The sequence below is a fragment of the Oryza brachyantha genome, chromosome 7 (assembly GCF_000231095.2).
Source record: "Oryza brachyantha chromosome 7, ObraRS2, whole genome shotgun sequence".
Classification (NCBI taxonomy): domain Eukaryota; kingdom Viridiplantae; phylum Streptophyta; class Magnoliopsida; order Poales; family Poaceae; genus Oryza; species Oryza brachyantha.
Genome location: NC_023169.2, coordinates 10,117,382 through 10,140,230, shown reverse-complemented (window position 1 = coordinate 10,140,230; position 22,849 = coordinate 10,117,382). Strand labels below are relative to the sequence as shown.

The following is a 22,849-nucleotide window of genomic DNA, read 5'->3' as shown; positions in this document are numbered from 1 at the left end:
TTTACCCAGCAATATTCGCTGGGTAATCCATCGCATATGTGATTTACTCACACAATCAGTATGAGCAAAGAGATACAGTTTTGCATGCTTGATTTCCCAGACACCGCCTATTCTCAAACAAGGTTACATAAATTAAAAGCATGGGGTTTGTAAATCTCATTCCGATCGACAGTCTGAGTTGTTGGTTAAAAATGTATTTGTATTGACAGGTTTGGATGTGTATATCCGTTCTGTGGATGTAGAGACTGGGTTTTAATCTTTTTTAAGAAAAAAAAGAATGTATTGATAGAAACCTCTCTTGAGCTATTTGTAGCTATCCACACCTTATACCTTTTCTATCCTACAATGTCTAATACTACCACTGTCTCGAAATAAGATCGTTTTTTCGTTTTTCCGTATCCAACGTTTGATCATTCGTCTTATTTGAAAAATTTATATAAAAACTTAAAAAAAATTAGTCACGCATAAAGTATTATTCATGTTTTATCATCTAGTAAGAACAAAAATATTAATCGCAAAAAATTTTCAAATAAAACGAATGGTCAGACATTGGATATGGAAAAATAAAAAATGATCTTATTTCGGGACGGAGGCAGTACATAGGAAGGTAAGGTGTAGGTGAGTAAACAAAACAGTAATATGTACATATCATACTGACGAGATAGGCTATAATTAACATTAATTGTGTCTCAAGTTGCCACCACTGTCCACTCGCACGGACGCACCAACCTGACAAGAATATTAAAGCCACTGACAAGAAAGATAAGTGCTGATAGTAATTGGTTGGCCAGGCACTCATAAAGAAAAAAAAGATATATAGGAAAATTGTCTAGATGGGCCGTAACGATAAATATAACAGTTTACGATCATATATACTCTCGTATTGCCCCCCCTCCCTACAAATCGGGCTCCCGGTTTTTTTTTAAGTTCATCACATCCGAAGAAAACGTTTTTGTTGAGAAAAGTATTCGAGCTGTTAAAATGGTGAAATATAATTGAATACAGCCTGCAACATTTTCACGTATGTCATGAAACACCGAGTTTTTATCTATCAAAACATGCACGGGCGAGGAAGAGGAGGCTCCCGCACAGGGAATAATTAACTATTTACACTTTTAGACGTGACATTTAATCAATGTGTCTATGACATGTAAGATAACAAATCTGTAAACTAGTTACTGTAGCAATGACAAAAACTTAAATGTCCAATGTTGATTAGGTGACCTAATTTAGGTCTTGTTAATTTGTATCAACTTCTTCAGGAGTCCAATGTGACTGGAATCGCTGGGATTTGTCTGAATCTTTCGAAAGACACAAAATCGATGCGTCGAATTGCATGTATAAAAGACTAAACAACAAAAATCATGTTTGCTTGTGCATATAGTGTTAATGCTACTACATTGGTTTAAGTCTGGACCCACTGCATACGTAATAATCTACATTAGTTTAAGTTTTTCTGAGAATATCGGTGAGTGACCCACGTACCACATACCTAGAGACAGAGAAGGTGGTGATCTCACCAGTCGGTGACGACGGGTATAGTAGGTACCTATCAACCGATCTGACGAAGTCGGTCAATCAACATGAGAAAATGACGGCAAACAGATTGATAAAACCCTACAAGGGGTACCCTCATTCTTCTATGCTTGGCCAACAAATTACAAATGTTTTCTTATAGTGCCATGCACACCTAGGAACACTTTGTACTGGCATTAAGTATGATAGGCGAGAGTTGTGAGCCTTTTTGGTCTTGGCGTGTGGGCTTCTCTATTGGCACCAAGTGGGTCAGCCACGCTAGCAGATATCGGGTTGGCCCAACCCTCGATCGCTCTTTATTGGACGGGTAGGGTGGCTCAACCCCCGCATAAGAGGAGTGCTCTAGGTCGCGAGGCGCTTTCAGCTAATTGTAAGAGAACCCTAATTCCAATAATATCAACAATATAAAATATATATATTGATTTATAGGTAAATCTACGAAAACCAAAATATCATATATTTTCTATGTCTTAATAGAACATATATTTTTTATAACATAATTAGCAACCACGTGTAACATGCATATAGCAGTATAATATGTGCATATGCCTGGATGTGGGCATGTAGCAATTCAGTACTAGTAGTATATATAGAAATATTGTTCCTTTTTCAAACCTTCAAACTAATAAATATCAACTTATAAACTCCTAAAACTAAATACTATCTCTGTCTCTAAATATTTAACGTCGTTGATTTTTTTTATATACGTTTGATTATTCATCTTATTCAATTTTTTTTGTCAAATATGTAAAACTATATATATACATAAAAGTTTATTTAACAATAAATAAAATGATATAAAAATAATTAATAATTATGTGAATTTTTTGAATAAGATGAGTAGTCAAACGTGTATTAAAAAAGTCAACTGTGTTAAACGTTTAGAGAGGGGAGTACGAAGTGTACTTGAACTAAACTTCTCTATAGGTACGTTAATTTGGAGCTTGTAGCCAGCAGTAACTAAATCTTGATAACAAAAGTGCGCCGTCGTCTTGCACTTACGGTGATGCCCACACTGAATGCAAACAGAACACAAATTAACATAATGATTCGATAGTGTCCAAACAATTTGCAAATCTTTAATCGGCAAAAACAAACCATTAATTATTACCTGGTGATCTGTAACTAATTAATGATTAGTAGAAGGGACAGTTGTCAATGGCGGCACTAGTTCAGCTGTGAAATAGAAACATAAACAAATTTATTTATTTCTCAAACACAAACTAAATATGTACTATCTCCGATTTCATAATTCTGGTCGTTTTGGATAGAGGTACAAATCAAACTTTAAAACCTTTGTTTATTAATAAATTTTAAAAATATTAATTTGAAATACTAAGACGACTTGTATTGAAGAGCCATGAAGAATATTTGATAAAAAGTAATTACTTATTTATTTTATTATATCTTTCATAAAAAGTGACAATCAATATAAATTTAGAAAACTATATCGGTATCTAAAGTAACAAAATATTAACCTTCCGTGAGTACAATCGACCTATAGATCAAAAATAAGCATGAAAATGCGAGTTTTACATATTATAAGATTTTTTAGTCTTATCATTCATTGATAAATATATATAATTTATATATGTGTTTAGATTCATGAGCATTCATATGAATCTAGTCAAAACTAGGAATTCTTACCTCGTGAAACGGAGGAAGTAACAACTAACAAAAGTCAATAATATGATATGCTAAAAAAAACAAAACAAAGTAATATAGAGATGAAGCTACGGTTATACTCACTGTAGCATTTGGCGAGAGTATTCATCGGCAGCGGGACGTTGCAGGCGACCGGGAGGGCCGTCATTAGGCGGCCGACGTTGATCGGCTCCGGCATCATCTGGTTGACGTCGCCGCCGTCCGTGGCGTGGCAGAGGCAGACGGGCGCCTCGTCGACGAGCTTCCTGAAGTCGCCGCAGCAGGCGGCCATCGGCGCCCTGACCCTGTTGTCGTTGAGGTAGTCGATGCAGGACACCAGCCCCGCCAGCGACGGCATGCACTCTCTCGGCTCCGGCACCGGCGCCGGCGGCGCCGCCCGCGACAGAGACGGCGGGTCTGGGAGGACGCGTGGCAGTGGGATGATTCCGCCGGAGCGGGTGGGCGGCCTGCTCGCCGGCGGAGCCGGCGCGTCGGGGAGGATGGGCGGTATCTGGATGACCTCCCCCGGCCCCGAGCGGCGGTCAGGCCTCGCCATCGACTCCGGCGGGGGCGCCGCTGCGTCCGTGAGGATGGGCGGTATTTGGATTACCCCTCCCGGTCCCGAGCGGCGGTATGGCCTCGCCGGCAGCGCGGTGGCGGCGGCGGCGAGGGCGAGGGCGAAGGCGAGGAGGAGGAGGAGGAGACCGGTCTTGGACGGCGACATCTTGATGCAGGCGAAGTCGGCGGCGGTTGTAGGTCGTCGTCGTCGTCCCCGCTGTGTTGGGCTTACGTTTGGGGTGGCAGAGCATGCATATATGCAGCTTATATATAGAGGGGGGGGTGTAAATGTAATAACCTGGGACTTGATTTTGTCGATCTCGGCCATTGTGTGAGTTCAGGACTCGTATTTGCAGTTGCATCATGCATGCCCAGCAAGATGGGACTTTTAGCCTTGGGGTTGGGGATATTACTTCCAGAGACAATTCTGCACGTCTCAATACGACTGCGAACAAGGAAAGTTCAAGCTTTTGCGTCATAGGGCGTATATCTTACTACTTCCGGAGTCGTCAAGTGGGAAAGGCGTACCCCGGTCGTCGTTTTGCTTACGGCGTATAAGCAAAACAACCTTATTAACGAGATTAAACAGTAGTTTAGATGTAAAACGTTTATATATGTTGGAAAATAACCTATAATTAAAAATCTCAAAATCAACTCATCTAAGTATTAGTTTTAAAATTACGATGTAAGTATAAACATAAATAAAAAAAGATATGCGTATCTTAATGTGTAAACACTTGTAGTCATGACTTTAGCTACTGTCCTCTTAGTGATTAGTCAGGACTCTCGTGCGATATGTTAATTCCTTCCTAATTGCAATTAACTTGGCACTTCCTACAAAATCATGACTCGTTTTTAGGCTTTTGACGTTTCGTTAAGGAACTCACAATCCTCCAAAGTCCTACTTTTTTAGGCTTTTGATGTTTTCTCGACACCATCTCTACTATTTTAAAAACAGAAATATTAGGGAACAGGATTCTATCATGCCATCCCCGTTCCCCACGCTGGATACAATCTTTTCTTTTGATTTCTTTTCTGTTGGAAGCTGCTTGTTCCGTGCTTTGGTCAAATAGGTTTGATGTTGCGATCGCAGGGCTCAAGAGCGCGTTCATTTATAAGTCGGATCAACGTGTGTCGCAACTCTATCAAATCGATTGTTTATCAGAACCTTTTAATATCGGAAACCCTTATCCGCATCACCATCCCACCAACCTAGTACGGTGTAATTAATATGGTATAGCAGTCGCCAATAAAGCCACAGGGTTTTCCATCGATATGGCAATTTTTTTTACAAAATTTGAATCAAAATTTGGTCGAATTTTACTATTTAGAATTTGAATTCTTAAAACCATTCATAATTTTACTTGAAATCTATTTCTGCCCTGCATTAAAACCTAGAAATTCCGTCGTTCTGGATGGATTTTCAATAAAAAAAATTGTAAGTTATGCTGGTTGGTTTCACTGGGCCTGTTCAACCTTAGCCCGGCCCAAAATAGCCCTTAGAATCACCGAAAGCCCTCCCTGCATTCGTCCGCCACCTGATTCTCGCAACCGCCACTGTCATATTGACAATTTTTTGATTTTATTATTAAATAATTTACAAATTTAATTTTGCATTTCAAAAAATTAGAAAACTAACCTCCTACTGCCCTCAAGGAGTGCGGAAAGGGTAGGGCGGTAGGAGGCTAGTTTTGTGATTTTTTGAAATGCAAAATTAAATTTGTAAATTATTTAATAGATAAAATAAAAAATTCAAAAAATTCGCCATATTGAGGTATTGCAACACATATCCTTTTCTTCATTTTTATTATGCTCGCTAACTCGGTGCTAGATGTCGACCCATATGCATCGGACGGATTTACAGCTGCAAGCTTTTCTCTATGCTTGTATTGAAGAGCTTTGATATAACAAATCCTTTCCCATGGCATGTGATCGAGAACCTGGCCAACAAGATGAGGTTGATGAGTGGAAAAAGTGTTTCCACACATCAATGCAAAATCTTCTAGGACACCTGCAAGATATCATCCTCTAGACTTAGGATACGCCAATCTTCAAGCTCGGCTATATTCCCGGTTGGTACTAATGTCGTCATTCTCGCATCACCTGGATGGTGGGGTGAGCAAGAAACAATATGTTCTCTTGCCTTGTCAGTTCAGCACCCCGATTTGCCTTGTTAATTATTTCAAAAACTTATTCTCCTGAATTACCTGTTCAATATGATATGCGGTTCTTCTAATAATTAATTTATGTGCAAATTTCTAATAATTAGTTGGATCTGGTCCAACGTCAAAATTCCAACCTAGCCAAGGGAAATCATCAAAAGAAGAGGCCATCCAAAATATATGAGGGTGTTGCCACCTTTTGTTTGGGTTGTGGGCCATGTATCGTCTTGGAGACTAATAGATATGCATCTAGGGTTCATCGACTAAACCTAAACCCTTTATATTTATTAGCCATCGTGGAGTTAGGGTTGAGTTTTGCTTAAGTTATCCTAGTGTCACGGTTTCGTTGCTAGAACAGTTTGTTGAACCCTAAATTCCTTTCTTGATCTGTAATTCATATCACTTTTTCTTTGTTTTTTATGAATTTCTTTGATCGTTTATGGGAGAAAAACATTCAGAGTGAAGTCGCCCACGTAAAAGCGTGTTAATAATGAGTAGATGTGCAGGTGTAGCCGTTGCAGAGTGAATCGCTGATCGAAAGTCTCAAAACATGAACGTTTTCATGTCGCCAAATCAAATTTAGATCGGTTATCTAATCTCGCTACTTGCAACATTGTCACATACAATACAACTAATATACGATCTAACGACGAGATAATTTAAAGGCGATGACCCTCAGAACTATGAGACTCGACGAAAGCATTCTTTTACAGATGAACATAAATATTATCTAATTTATGTGATAGCTATATAATGGTGTAACAACGAAATTAGCTATTGAAAACTAAAATCTATTTTAGATGATTAACTTATATACATATTTTATAAAAAAAAAAACATCCCATTCAAACATGCGTGGGCAGGAGGAAAAAGATGGCAATATTGTGAAAAATAGACGGCAGCCATAGCTACACATGTAGGTCCAATCAGCGCTGCAACGTACTACTACGTGTCAAACATCGAAATCTCCCAGTTGAATCACAGTTCACAGAGGGTACTGGTACGGACCCCCCTCCCCCCCCCCCCCCCCCCCCTGCCGACACTGATGAATTCTGCAAACGATCGAGCAAATTATGTGGATCACGGGCTAGAAGACGGCCAAAAGTGCAAGCGCAAACAATTAAATTCGCTCCAATTCAACAGATCCGCAGTCAAAGAAAAAAGGAAAAACAAAAATCCAACTTCTTCAGCTAATTCATTCGAACCCTCATAAAAATTACAGTAAGCTCGAGAGCAAAAGCTAAATGATCATAGTAATTAATAACTAAGCTGCTGCAAGAACAACGTACTAGCAAGCTACGGTACAAACATCACCGGTGCTAATTAGTAACTAACTCAGCCACGAACTATGGACACACAAGCAGGTTAACGACGAGACGGAGGCAGGGGAGGGGGATGTTCAGCTGGTCGCCGTGCCGGTGCCGGTCATCCATCGATCAGTGGCCGGAGAGGGCTGCCCCGGACGGCGCCGGGCGGCCGGGGAGGAGGCGGAGACAGCGGCGACGGCGTCGGTGACGCGAACGGGAGGCTCCGGAGGACGAGGAAGCGGACGCGGCGCGGGAAGATCCGCGGCGGCGCCCGCGACAGGAGGCGCTCCATGGCGCGCGCCACCGCCGCCGTGTACCCCTCCAGCAGCTCCGCCACGATGGCCACCAGGATCATCTCGCCCCTCCTCCTCTCGCCGCCGCCGCTTTTAGAGGTCTCTGGAGAGCCCCGATGGCGTTGGCCGTTTGATTCTTCTGAGTTTTTTTTTTTCCATTTTTTCACATCAGTAGTGTAATGGCGATCTTATCCGATGCCATGACGTAGGGCCAACGCTGGATCTGGTAGATACTTTTAGAGGAATTGCTACGTCTACTCGGAAATAGGGATGGGTAAAGAAAATCTTGTAAGGCCATGCTTCTTATGCCGCGGTTGTTGTATCGGGTAATACAACCATATGAGTATGTGTTTAGGTTGCTGGATAGATCAAGTTCACGATTTATTGTTCTGGAGATGTATTTCTATTTTTATTGTAAGACTACACATAAATTTATTTATCAATCTTAATCTACATAATATTAAAACAAGCTATACCGTCACAAATCCAACGAGTGTATCCATCTTTATTTACTGCTTGGTCAGTTTGGGATGGAGAGAGCAGTTGGTTTTTTATCACCTCGTTATTAATCCGAGTTTGAGAAAGTTTAGAGTGATGTGTTGATCTAACTTAGAATCTAGAAGTACAGTTGGAGCAGTTGCAACACACTGTTATTTTGCTAGTATTTATTGATATTAATTCCTTTTAATGTGGCATTTATTGAGATTAGTTATATTGTTTTTTGTGCTTACTTGAATTTCAATAAAACAAATTGAGCGGCTCATGCTATCCATCTAGAGCAAAAACAGAAGGAAAGAGAATCCTACAAATTGAATTGCGTAATAGGTAATTAAATAAATTTTTCGTAAAACTATGTGTTGTGGTCTTTGTTACACAAACCCATGGTGATTTTTGTATATGACATGTAACCCGGTTATGGCATGACTTTTGAAATCACGCAATTAATCAATTCACCGTGCTTACCAGTTCCAAAATAAAATTTCAATTTATGAATTCTTTTATCCATTGTATGATTTATTTTTTTTTTTTGCGTCTAAGGCACGGGTTTTCAGTTTTGCTAAGTCAAATAGACTAAATATAGAACCATTGTACCTACGAATATGTAAAATGTATCAAAAACCTTATAGATTTATGCAACTTTAGATATAACATCCATGATTTTATAAAATTTACTCTAGATAAAATGTCACAATTTTAACAGGAAAATACATATAAGCATGAAGGAAAAAATTACTGCACTATTTTGAGAAACATAATTACAATGGTGCTCTATGTAATTAGAAAGTACATAACTAAATGGAATTTACATCATGATTTATTCTGGGGCAATATGATCAACTCATCTCTAACGTAATATAGGCCAATAAACGTGATAGTACCCAACTTTTAAATCGAAGTAGTATCGGTTGTTAAGTAAAAACAAAAATCCATACGCGAAAGGGCTTGTAGCCTAATAGTTACAGGTGTTAATAGCATTTGAGATCCTGGGTTTGTTCTTATTCAAGCGAATATTCTAAGATTCTAACGGCTCTATATTTTCGGTGGCGATATACCTATTGACAGCGAGGCTCTCGGTGGTGATGACTTGCTTAGTCTTCAGTATTTACCGACTAGTCTTCGTACATGCTCGTAGAGGTAGGGTGTACGTGTGTTTTCAGCGACTGCGTTATACTGTGTTTAAAAAAACAAATATTCATTGAAAATAGCGAGCATAAACTGCCGGTAGCCTCACCACGGGCGTGCATTAGCAATATCCTAATTCATGCCTCGTCTTTCTCTCTGACGTGACTATCCAAGTATCCATCAACCAAAGCAGCTTTGGGTGGTCGACAAGTCCAAAATCATTTGGACACGACTAACCCGTAGCAAAAATAGGCGCACTGCTAAATATTTAGACATCATGACAAGTTATCTACCTAGCTCTAATCTTTTGGCTTAATACACATATGCGCTCCGTTGCTAACATTTAAATTTCTAAACTTAAAGTCGTATTGTGTTTTATAGTATCACCGCTATAAACATAAATATAAAATTTTTAACTCTAAATTATTTTTTGCTAATTCATTATTTAACGTTTTCTCGCTACTACAAGAATGATTTTCCTGGACGCCGACCCTTTTTATTTTCAGGCGGGCCATAAGTTACGCCGCCTGAAAAAATCGGCAAACCGATACCATGCCATACCCACATGGAAAGATGCATTTTCATGTGCGGTCATCTTAACCCAACCGTACAGGATAATGCATCTTCCCGTGCGGTCGTCTTAACCCAACCGCGCGGGATAATCGTATTTTATCTCGTGTGGTTGGGTTAAGACAACCATACGGGAAAATGCATCTTCTCATGCCGTTGTTTCAAGACGTCCACACGCGACGATACGTGCCTATATAAATTCCAGCCAGAGCGTCATCTTTCCTCCTCGCCCTAGTCGCCGCCACCTCCTCTCCCTCACCGTCGCTGATGCCTAGATTTGTCGTCGCGTCTTCTCCACCACTCCAAGCTGCCTCTCCCCCTCCCTCTTACCGCTGCCAGCCTACTCCCCCTCGCCAACGGCATCAACCATGGCGCCGCCCTCAACGACGAAGTCGCAACCGATCTCCTCCACCAAGAAGCCGTCGACATCCTCCCCCTTGGCGCCGGCCGCCGAGCTCCATGATGCCTCCTTCCCCAAGCCGCCGGCCTCCACCAAGCCAACGCCGCTGGCCTCCTCCATGACCATTGCCGGCGTCCACGACACAGTCGTCGCTGATCTCCTCCACCAAGAAGCCACCGCCTCCTCCCCCTCGGCGTCGGGTTCCACGACGCCACTGACCTCCTCCCCCTCAGCGTCACTTGCCTCCACCAAGCCGCAACCAGCACCAACCGCATCGACCTATTTGATATGTGTGCAAATTGTTACTTGATATCTAGGTAAATTGTGAGATGTGGTATTTAGAAATGTTTATTTTTTGATGTGTGAGATGTTAATTTTTTTGAGTTAAGATGACCGTACGGGATAATCGATTATCCTGCGCGGTTCCGTTATGTCGACCACACGGGATAATGGATTATCCCGTGCCGTTGGACCGCTCGCACGAGAAAATGTTGATTTTCACAGACCCTTGAGTGCAAGCGGGAAAATGTAAATCATGGGTCACAACCTTGACCTATCATATGTGACATGTTAGATATGTTTGGGCGGTCGTATGGCATCAATCATAGACGCTGAATTTTTCTACCATACAGTGCACAAACATATTTTACACAGTCTACATCATTTAGTCATCATTCTTTAAATTTGACGCTTAAAATCATCTTCATAAATCCTGACGGTTAAGACCGACTCACCTCTCCTTAAGTAAACTTTCCACGTACAGAGACTTTATAAATTAGAAATTATCTTACTAATTATAGAGTTTTCATAGGTTAGAAAATATCTTTCCAGTTAAAAACACTCTCTATATTTTATAATATATATAAACATAAATATATAATTTTTAAATATAAAGTTTCTATAAATATTCCATGTATATTTTTAGGACCAAAGTCAATCACAATTTTTAATCACATCGTTAGAACAACAACAATTATACGAGGACAACACAAATCATGTTCAGCGCCATGCCATAGTCAATCACATAAGATCGATTATGGCTCTAGACCATTATTATTGGACATTCAGATAGTAGCATCATTAACAATAATATCATATATCTCTGGTAAATAGGAAAGATTATCTATTGTTCTAGAAATATGCTGTTAGCACCGTGTTTTTACGTGAAATAAGTAAATTTATTCATCTAACAAATGATGCATTACTTTGTAAAAATTTTTAAGTCGCTGAAACATACGTGCACCTCCTAATAATAATAAACTAGAAACATGACTAATTGAAAATATCATTAGTAATTTCACTTAATATTTGTTAAATTACAAAGAACTCGTGCGATAAATATTTGTTAGGTATTGCATAATCACTTAATATTTGATTTAAATATCTTTTTTATAATACAAGAAGACGCGATAAATTTGTTTTTAAACTCATAATAAATTTAGATTTTAAATTATGTGTTATTGAGAGTTGTACAATTATTTTGTTTTATGTAATGCAACTCATGTTTGTATAAAATGTTTTCATTAAATTTATCTTTATATAGTTGAAATTTTACGTTAATATTAGATATTATCAATAATTATTGAACTAAAATTATACCTGCAATTTTCTAGTTCAATATCGTAGTGATTTTAAAATTAGTGTATTAATTTGTTGTTGCACTATTTCTGAAATTAGCGTATAAAGTTAGTCTTGCAAGTTCTGTCCAAACTTAAAAACCAATAATTTATTACAGTGTGGCCAACCTATAATTAAAATTTCAATAGTATCTTTAAGCTATGGCGTTAGCTTAGGTATAGTAATAGTAGATTTATAGTTCCGAGAGATGTGTCATCTCTATTGGTAACTTACGAGCTATGACCAATAAAATGGTTTACCGCATGTCATTGGTAACTCGTCTATAAGATTTTCTCTCCACTGACTATTTATTTATGATGAGCCCCAGATGTAAGTTAGCCGTCGTGATAGACGGCAGTGGCAAGTGTAATATCGTATAACAGAATTAGTTATCTCTAACGAGTGTTATCTCTATTGGACATTGGTTTCCATCACTAAACAAAAGTCACTTATGTGAGAAAATATCTCAATCGAGCATCCGACCGTCACGGATGACACTCATCTCAACCGGGCCTAGATTATGGCCCATCACAGATGACTCCTATCTCTGACGAGACAAGATTATGCCCCATCACAGATGTGTATAATCCAAAAAAATAAATTTTATCATATGTGTGCCTTTGTGCCTTCTCAGTAAGTCACCCATGTAGAAATTGTTTTAGCCCAAGCACGCTTACCATCATAGTTTCTTTGAAGATTGCTTCCGAGAAAGAAATTATAAATTTGTCAGTATAAGTATTCTATTAATCCTATTAACCTGTAGGCCATGATGTCACATCCTAACATCCCCAATTCATATACATTTATTCACAAACACAACCATCAATAGATTTAACACAAGCACAACCACATTCATATAAATTTTACTTTGGTATTGTTGCCATATAACATTTTTTGAACAATTTGAATTTGAATTTAAAAATGTAACAACTTCAAACAATTTTTTCAAATACTAAATGATTTTAACTGAAAAAGTCATCAACAACAAAGTTGTATAACTCATCAATATCTATAACTTTTATTTTGTTCATTTATCTATAAAACATTTTATTTTTAAACAGTTTGAGTTTGAATTTGAAAATATGACAACTTCAAACAATATTTTGAAATACTAAATGATTTCAACCGAAAAAGTCATCAACAAAAAAAATGTATAACTCATCAAGATCTATAACTTTTATGTTAGTCATTTCTTCATCCGACAAAGTGTTAGTCACATTGTTTACAAAATTAAAAGTTATATAGAAAATAACCAAAATAAAAGTTAGAGATCTTGATGAGTTATAAAAATTTGTTTTTGATGAATTTTTTAGTTGAAATTATTTAGTATTTGAAAATGTTGTTTTGAAGTTGTCATGTTTTCAAATTCAAATTCAAATTGTTCAAGAAAAAACGTTATATAGAAAATGACCAAAATAAAAGTTATAGATCTTGATGAGTTATAAAACTTTGTTGTTGGTGAATTTTTTAGTTGAAATCATTTAGTATTTAAAAATATTGTTTTGAAGTTGTTATATTTTCAAATTCGAATTGAAATTGTTCAAAAAAACGTCATATAGAAAAATGACCAAAATAAAAGATGTACATATTCGTAAGTCATACAAGTTTGTAGTTGATATGTTTTCCATTTGAAATCATTTAGTATTTAAAAATATTGTTTAAAGTTGTTATATTTTAAAATAGTCATTTGTGACGGGCCATAATTAGACCCGTCAGAGATGAGGGTCATCAATGACGGACCATAATTATGGCCCGTTAAAGATAAAAGTCGTCCATGACGGGCCATAATCTAGACCCGATTGAGATAAGTGTTATCTCTGACGGACTTGATTCGACCTGATTGAGATGACTGAGACAATCTCAATCGGGCATACATTTGTACCCGTCACAGATAAGTATCATCTTTGACACGGACTCTAAACATATGTACCTGGATTCGGCTGTGAGCCTACATTGACAACGGGTTTATTTAGACTCAATTGAGATGCCTTCGTTCTACCGACTCAATAGCCTAGACATGTGATAGAGCCGTCACAGATGAGAGATCTGTACTTAGTGTATTTACGTATCGTACGACACCGTATTACGGCAATCAATTGGAGTGGTGTTTTCCTTTTTGTTTTTTAGCAAGAGAACCCACGATTTAAGCCTCAGTTGCTGGGTCATTTTAGCATGGACCCACGATCTGTGGATTTTCTTTTGGAAGGATATTTTCGCTAGATGGATGCATGTTCCAGAATTATTCAGGAGTACAGTGACGGCAGCAAAAGAAACATTAAGCCTACCAAATTCTTTCTCCGTCTTAAAACAGTTGTCGTTTTAGGATTTAAAATTTATCCCAAAAATATTGTTACTTAAAGTACTATAAATTCTGTCAGTCACCTTCAATACAAATTATTTCCATATATCACCTTCAATCCAAATTATTTTCATATTAAGATTTAGGGCATGTTTAAAAGTAGAGCTTATTATCGACTCTTATTTGACCCAAGTTAGCTGTAAGAACCTATTATACAATGAAACATCAAAGTTAGATTCACTTATGGTTTCTTTTATTAAGTTAGTTTCTACTCTCATGCAAGAAAGTTGAGAGAATTCACTGTATGCCATTGAAATTATACCTTGTTCTTTCTATGCCATGCAAAAATTTAAACTTTCTCTCTATGCCATTCACTTAATTTTTTCTTCCTTATGTGCCACTGCCGTTAACTTTTCTATCCAACTCCGTTAACTTATTTTGCTTACGTTACTTGTATGCCACTACATGCTAAATACTCGAAACATAAAATTAAAAATTGATATTTTTGAATAAAATTTGAAATTAAGACAGCAGAATTGAAAATTAATATTTTCGAATAAAATTTTAAAATTGATATTTTCGGATAAATTTGAAATGACCCGCAACATAGAATTGAAAATTTGAATAATATCAATTTTCCTACTTTGAATTTTTCAGAGATTTTCTATCACTTTGTGTACTCGTTTAATTTTTTTTCAGAGATTTAAAACCATTTTAGTTTTTGGAATTTTTCAAAAGGTTTAAAAAAGATATCTAGGCTGTGATAGTTAGAGACTAAGGTCAAATATTACTCTTCAGTACTCTTCAAAGTACGGAAATTGATATTTTCAAAATTTTCAATTCTATGTTACGGGTCATTTCAAATTTATCCGAAAATATCAATTTTTAAATTTTATTCGAAAATATCAATTTTTAATTTTGTTGTTTTAATTTCAAATTTTATTCAAAAATATCAATTTTTAATTCTGTGTTTGAGGTCATTTGGCATGTAGTGGCATAGAAAGAACATAAGCAAAATAAGTTAACGGAGTTGGATGAAAAAGTTAATAGTAGCGGCATATAAGTAAGAAAAAATTAAGTGAATGGCACAGAGGGAAGTTTAATTTTTCACATGGCATAGAAGGAACCGAGTATAATTTCAGTGGCATACCAGGAATTTTCTCAACTTTGAGAAGTTTCCTTTAATAAAGACTAAGAGTCAACTCTAACCCATTGTCATGCATGACAATGCTTTTTATTCTCATTCCCTATTTTTCCTTCATGTCACCAAACTTACTTACGTGACGATTTAGAGTGATAAATACTTTTGTACATGTCCTCTTGAGGTCGAGTAGTATCTTTAGTTACTATCATCCTCCCCCCCCCCCCCCCCCCCCCCCCCGTATGGCGTACTAGCCCAACTTGACTCAAAAGGCCATGATTTTTAATAGGCTACCTAGCTCGTCTAGCCTTTTATATTTCTAGCATGGATTCCAAAAATCTGTAGCAAAAAGGCAAAAAAAAACATAGCTTTTCTATATTCTCGTGTACTGACTACTCTAAAGCTACATCTTATAATCTCAAGATAAACAGAGTGAAAGGTATTGCTTTAAGGTGTTTGAAATCAAGGTGATGAGAATATATTTATTTTTTGAGATATTTTTTGGTGTTTGCATTCCAAAAGGAGTAAAAATCCAACGCTCCATTACAAAAGATACGAAATGAAAGGCGTTAGATGTACGTAGGTATTAAAGGTAAAATTATAATCGTACAAAGGTCAATTAAGTCCATAAATAGAAAAGTTACCAAGGTACCGTGTCAGTACTCCGTAAGTGAGACCAAAGATACCAGCTAATTATGTTTGTGGTTCAGACCACATTTGCATGATTTTTTATTATCTTTGCAAATTGCGACATGATTTACGTGGCCAACACACTAAATCATAAAGAAGGGATATTTACGTACTAAGAAATAACCACATCGACTGATCGCATGATGAATAATTTATGCGTAGTGGAAAATGATGATTAACAAAGACAAAAGATTTACGTATCAATATAAATCCACCGCCTCCTCATACCTTTACAATTTTTTTTATTTTTTATTATTGAGATATAAGAGCTGAAATTCAAGTAGTAGAAGTCATGCTCATGCCAATCAATTGAAATCATTGCAATTGATAAAATCACAAAACGGAAAGGGATGCTCTTGGCAGCCACACATATTGAGGTTTGTAGTACGTGGTTGTCTGAATCGGAACTGAAAATATATTCATTATTGAGAAATTAGAGAGGTACAAGGGCAAGCAAATCATCAGGAACAATGCAATAATAGTATTTTGTCTGCTTTGAGCCAGATGATAAGCTGGAAATAACAGAGGGACCAGTCTGAGAACGTTAGCAATGCAATTCCTCTTCACTAGCATGGCTGCTGAGTCGACACTTGCAGCCCTGCCCTCTTGCTTGCAGAAATCATCTTGAAAATTGTTTGGAATTAGCTGCTGCTCCCGGTAATTTCTTTGTAGGTGCTCTTGATTTTGCTCACCAGAGCTTCCCTGCAGAGATTCATCAAGTACCGGACATGATATATAAGAATTTGAAAAAGCTAATAGTAGGGATATGTTTTAGAAAAAAAAAAGAATCTTTCATTAAGGTTAATTAGAACACAAGTACAAAAGGATATTTGAGGCATAACCTTATTCACATATACTAAAAATTTACATTACATATTCCAACGACAACAATTATTGTTTAGTCTGACAGGCTTCCTACACAATGTTCATATACGCAAAGCTTGACTTGTTTAGACGAGACAAACACAACACCAACAGCAGCAGCAGAAGGGCAAGAATGGTGCAGTATCTTCTCATTAGAGTTGAATTGGGTAAGAGGAGTAAAAATTAAATCAAGATGACCAACCTGTCCGGCTGGAAGATGAGGTTCCGGTATGTAAACCACTGCATCAGCAGATCAGAAATAGTAACAGTTACTAACTGTTTAACTGTGTACATCTATAAGCAAATTAACATGCACTGTCTGATTGAAATCTGCATCTGGATCGATGCTTATTAACTCACCCCTGTGTACCCGATTCCAACGAGCTCGAGCACGCCGGGCAGAAGTGGAAGCCTGTCGATGGCCTGATCGAGTGTTGCAGAGAGCAGAGCAAATTAAGCATGCGTGCCCATTTCTGAACCTGAAGAAAAGGAGAAGTGAAGAACGTGTCGTCTTGCAACAATCCGGTGTACCTTGATGGCGCCGATGGCCGTCCAGAGGCCGACGAGCGCGGCGACGCCGATGGCGGTGACGGCGTACTTGTCCTCAACTTTGGCCCACTGCCTAGAGGAAAACGGTGGTCACATTGCCGGCAAGCTAGAATGGATGGTGGTGATAAGGTGATGAGTAATAAGAAGGGTGCACGCTGACCGCGTCCTGGGCGGCCCTCACGATCTCCGGCACCTCCGTCGACCCCTCGCCGCCGGTGCCGCCGTCCGCCGCCCTGACCGCCACGCTGAGCCTCGACGTCTTGAGGCCTAGCTACCGATCGAGCCAACGGTTCAGTGTTCTGAGATTGAGAGAGAGATATCAAGAAGCCAACATACGATTCAGTGCGAGAGGGTCGATCGGTCTCACCGTATCTGACGCCGGTGGCGGTGGGGGCGCGCCGAGGAGGCGGCGGGGCGAGGCCGAGCGGCACGGCGGCGAGGCGTAGGCAGGCGGTGGCCATGGCCATGGCGGGGTAGGTGTGTGATCGGGGGGTTGCGATGTGGTGGAGCGACGCGGACGCGGGTGCGGTGGGGTGGGGTGGGGTGAGGGGGATTTTGGTTGGGATTTGGGCGCGGCGAGCGCCACACGTTTGGCAACCGGGAATCGCCCGACGGATAGTATCAACTGTAGTAGTTTCAATCGCGATAGACCTCATCGAACAGATTGTTTTTTTCTTTTCTTTTTTGTGGTACACGAGCCCACCAAACTTGGAGCAGAGTGACCGGAAGAAATAAAAAAATACTCCCTCTGTCTAAAAAATAACTAATTCTCCGGTTTTCGTGTCCAACGTTTGACCATCCGTCTTATTTGAAAAATTTTTAGGAAATTAGAAAAAAATTAGTCACAAGTAAAGTATTATTCATGATTTATCATCTAATGAAAACAAAAATATCAATCACAAAAAATTTTGAATAAGACGAAGAGTTAAAAATTGTAGATAAAATGTAAAAAATTAGTTTATTTTAGGACGGAGAGAGAGTAGCTGTCCAAGGTTCGTCCTTCTGCCACAAATAAAGTTGACGTATTCTTTGAAAAATATAGTTTGTTTCTAACACAGTACAAACTGACATGATCCTGGAGGACTGTTCAGGGAAGATATCAGTTGCCCTTTTTTACTGTCCTTTAAAAATTTAGTATCCTATGCTATAATGTAGGATTTTTTACCGTTCTTAAAAAGTAGTTTAAGGTACTGAAAATTTTAGTGTAAAATTTTTCATATCTTTAAGGTACAATGTATCTCAAGGTATTTCAAGATATTTTTTCAAAAATGGTAAAAAAACTATTTATACTAAAATATTTGGTAATTCAAATTACTTCTAAAGAATAATAAAAAAAATTCTTGGGTCTCTATCTTGTTGGGTCTGGATCACAGCAGAGGATCACTGTTCATGTGAGTTGCATAGTGAAAAATTCCATGAACGGCGATACAATACTGTAGCTACAGTGTTTTGGGTGTTGTATAATTACTGTAGAAATACGGTAGTAATTAGATCTGATCCATCCGTTTTTGACCCAACGGTTAAAAACCAATGCAAATTCAATACACTGTTCACCTCTGCAGTAGTACATGCTACTGCAGAGGATCCCAGATCTATCTTGTTTACCTTGGTGCATCTTCTCCTTGGCCATGTCCCTATACCAGCAACCAGCAGTTCAATGGAATTATGGAAACTAAAACTATTATTACAGCAGGCAACCATACAATCCTAGTAAATGGCTCTACTGATTTCCATTACCCCTGCAATCATTACATCTTGCGATAGAAATTATAATTTTACATAGGAAAAATCCAAATAAGTCTCCCGTTTTTCCACACATAAAACCCCTTACAAGTCAATTTATCGTCTAAATTTCTCCACACATCAAGTTTTCAATGATTGCTCCATTGTTCTTTCATTTCTTGTGCTCATAGGCTTCTAGCTGGTGGGACTATATGAATTCATGTCATCTTGCCAAAGATACAAATCCCCTAGCTTTCTAGTTCTGCGGGTGAAACATGACATATATATTATACATAGGTCTTAGATAACGAAACAGCTTGTATTTCTGCTCCAACAAGACAACAAGAGAAGGCGCGTTAGCGAAGAAATTAATCTATTCTTTTTATACTGTTCCACCTAATTGTAAAATTAGACACTAAAGTGTTTTGTACTAATATCTCTATTTCAAAATATATGACATATTTTGTATCATTAGGATAAAAATTTGACAAAATATTACTGATGCAGATTGGGCGGGATGTTTGGATGATCGAAGGGTCTACAGGAGGTTTTGTTGTTGTTGACGCTGAAAATAATAATAACGGTCACACACGTAGGCCTGGGAGTTAATTCTAGACCACTCCAGTGCATAACCTAATTCTTAGAATCGTTGGACGTGCCAATCAGTTTGATCCTGTAACTGACAAGATATAGCATAAAAAACAGTTAACCCCGAAATTGCTATTGGCCAGATAGCCGGTACCGTCCCAGGACTCTAGCCGATGAACTAGACGATCGGTTTTATAGGAATTTTATGATAGTAAGTGTAAATATGCTCAATCGACTAAGCTAGAAATAGGATAAATGCCAAATAGGTAGATCAACTAGTTAATCTTATAAGATTGGACTCAATCGAGACAGTCTTAACATTAATCAGCCGATCGGACTGATTCAACACATATCGCAGATAAAGTCGACAGTCGATAGGAGACTAAATATGGAATTCGATATAAACTGGAACGCTATACCAATCACTAACATAAAACAATAATAACTAACTACATGCATACTCACACCAGATCTAGAAGATCAGACCTAACCGAGACAGTACAGATCTAGATATGACCATGTATGAAACCAGCTAATTATTGCAGCATACGAATAACAGGATAACAAACCAGCGTAATCTATCAACTTATTCATTAATCCTAGCTGATTGGACAAACCTCTATAAGCAGATCGTACCAAATACACATAGATCAGACCTAACCGAGACAGTATGCTATCTAGTACGATATAGTCATAGAAATATGAAGATCGATGGATTTAATAAACAAATCAACAGATTACTTAGGATAATGCTGGCTAGAACTCCAGGATAAACCCTAATGAGCATTCAATCCAATCTGATAACATAAACCTAATCAACCAGATTAATCGGACCAAACCGAGACAGAATCCAGTCGACTAGAATCATGTTAGCAGATCAAACAGATGAACTCATGAGGATTTGATCAAGAACTACTACTACTTCAAACCAAAACAGATTAAAGCAATAGCAGAACCCAGCCCGCCGATCAACCAGGCAGGAGATCAGACTTAACTGAGACAATCATGTTCTAGTTGATCGACGGGTTCTGACAAACATGAACTTACATTGCGAAGCTGACAAACCCCGCGCCGAAAGCCCAAGCAAGTCGAAGGTTTTGTGGCGATGCACCGAATTTGATTATCTGAATATGATTCTACAATGACCCGGGCACCCATTTATACCCTCGGGTGTTAACTAACCTAACCGGATAAGAATCCATTACTAACTAACTTGTAATGTTTAGACTTCAATTAAATATAAAAATCCTAAACAAACTCTAGAATAAAGCCTAATTAATCTACCCGGACTCATAACAAATATCGAATCTATCTCTAAACCTTGGGCCCAATCGGACTCCAATTCATGTCCAATTCAGACTCTATCGGCTGCATCCATACCGCGTCCAATCTCCTCCCTCTAGCCAATTCACCCCTTCTTGTCCGATTCGATCTTTAGTTGTGTTTCAATCCATAACGGCAATTTGCCAAAATCTGGCGTTAACAACTATTTACTTGGGGTCTAATCTTGTCTCCTAAAGTACACGTAAACAACCCACGGTATCAAGATCAAGCACTGAAGCTGAATATATGACTTTAGCCAGTGTCATAGCAGAATTAATGTGGATTGAGACTTTGCTCAAAGAAATTAGTATACAAGTGCCATCTACAGCCAAGGTATGGTGTGATAATTTAGGAGCTAAGTATCTCTTTAATAACCCAGTGTTTCATGCTTGTACAAAGTACATTGAAGTAGACTATCATTTTGTGCGGGAATGAGTTGCAAGAAAGTTACTAGAGATAGAATTAATTTCTTCATAAGATCAAGTCGCATATGGTTTACAAAACCATTGACAGAAAGACAGTTGCAACAGTTTATATACAATCTCAACCTTAGAAGTTCAGATTGAGGGGAGCGTTAAAAGGTAACATTGTAATGTGCCTAACGACATGTTCAATGGTAAAGCCCATTATATGCTCTATCTCAAGGCACATCAACAGAAAAACCTTTACATACAAAGGACAGTCTTTCAAGCTGACTCTTAATAATTACAGAATAATTAATTCTATGTTCACATTCTATCTGATCAGCATATCTGATTAGAGTCAGCACACGTACAAATCAGATTTTCTAGTTGTCTCCTCGTTTTATGTGTCAAGAATCAATGTTTTACTGACTATATGCAAAACAACCACTTTTCTCTCTCCTATCTCCTCTCTCTTCCACGTCAGCGAGCATGCAACGATAGATACGATAATGAGAACGCTTTGTACGTGCCCTAACAAACCAGCTGAGAATCATATAAGTTACTTTAAAGTTTGTATACGGTTAGCATTGATCACGGCTGGGTTTGGCAAGGCTATATATACATGTACTATTGCGTCGTTTTATGGTGCCATCAATTAACACGTAATCACTGCACCGACGTTGTTCTGCCCATCTCTCTTCCGGTGTTTTCCACTACCTATTTCCGCACCAATAGTTTCTTGCGGTTCGAACCAACCACTCAATCTCTCTCGCCTTTATCTATCTCTTTTGTTCTGTCATCCGTCATTCATTGTCCTACAAATTCTCTTTCACTTGCATTTTCTTTCGGGAAGGTCGTTCTAAGGTGGAATTTATAGCATTTCTGAACACAAGTAATGAAACCTGCGATGGCTACTAAATAACCTCTTTTGATTTTTTTATATACGAAACCCTTTGACCTTTTTCTTCGTTCGCCAAATCTTCCTCAGTTCTATCCAAGCTCGGTTTTGTCTGAATCTTTGTGGGAGAAGAAATGGTTCGCCAGTCGCTACATCCAGGGATCTAACAAAATCATTAAACCTGGCGGCTACTCGCTCTTCGATCAGTGATTCACCGGCCACTAGATCGATGAAGAATCTCTCAAAACTCTACTTTTTGATCAGTGATTCACGAGCCACTGCATTCTTGGATCCCACCTTATTCACACCTTATTCTCAAACCCAGGGGCGATCCTACGTTGTCCTCCCCGGGTCACAGGACCCCGGGTAGAATTAAATTTTTTTGTTATTTTAATCTATATTAATCATATTATTAGTTGAAAATAAAGATATTATATGTGTTATGATATGTATAGGATCCTCGGTAATTTTTGTTCTAGGTTTGCCACTGCTCAAACCTGGTGGCTTGTTTTTTTAGGAATTGGTTAATGGGCTAAGGCCATTGTGAGGATTAATTTCTAAAAAATCACAAAAGCTTACCTCATGATAAAAAGAAATTTCGGTGTTAGTTTTAGAAATTTATTGGATCTTTCCATGTGTGAGAGTCTAAATATGGAAACTT

At 38.3% G+C, this 22,849-nt stretch overlaps 1 protein-coding gene and 1 long non-coding RNA gene across 2 annotated transcripts; both read right to left on the bottom strand.

The window, feature by feature from the left end:
* Positions 1-2,385: 2,385 nt before the first annotated feature.
* LOC107304656 lies at positions 2,386-3,518 on the bottom strand. Its single transcript, XR_001550721.2, has 3 exons — positions 3,286-3,518; positions 2,648-2,712; positions 2,386-2,551 (listed from the first exon to the last, which is right to left on the bottom strand). It is a non-coding gene; the product is annotated as an uncharacterized LOC107304656 (long non-coding RNA).
* A 12,719-nt stretch (positions 3,519-16,237) lies between these two features.
* LOC102712648 (protein CURVATURE THYLAKOID 1B, chloroplastic) lies at positions 16,238-17,793 on the bottom strand. The gene is made up of 6 exons (XM_015839140.2): positions 17,621-17,793; positions 17,414-17,520; positions 17,236-17,322; positions 17,065-17,127; positions 16,907-16,944; positions 16,238-16,542 (listed from the first exon to the last, which is right to left on the bottom strand). Exons 1-6 carry the CDS (start codon positions 17,718-17,720, stop codon positions 16,482-16,484), a joined length of 456 nt encoding a protein of 151 aa, XP_015694626.2. The 5' UTR covers positions 17,721-17,793; the 3' UTR covers positions 16,238-16,481.
* Between the last annotated feature and the right edge of the window lie 5,056 nt (positions 17,794-22,849).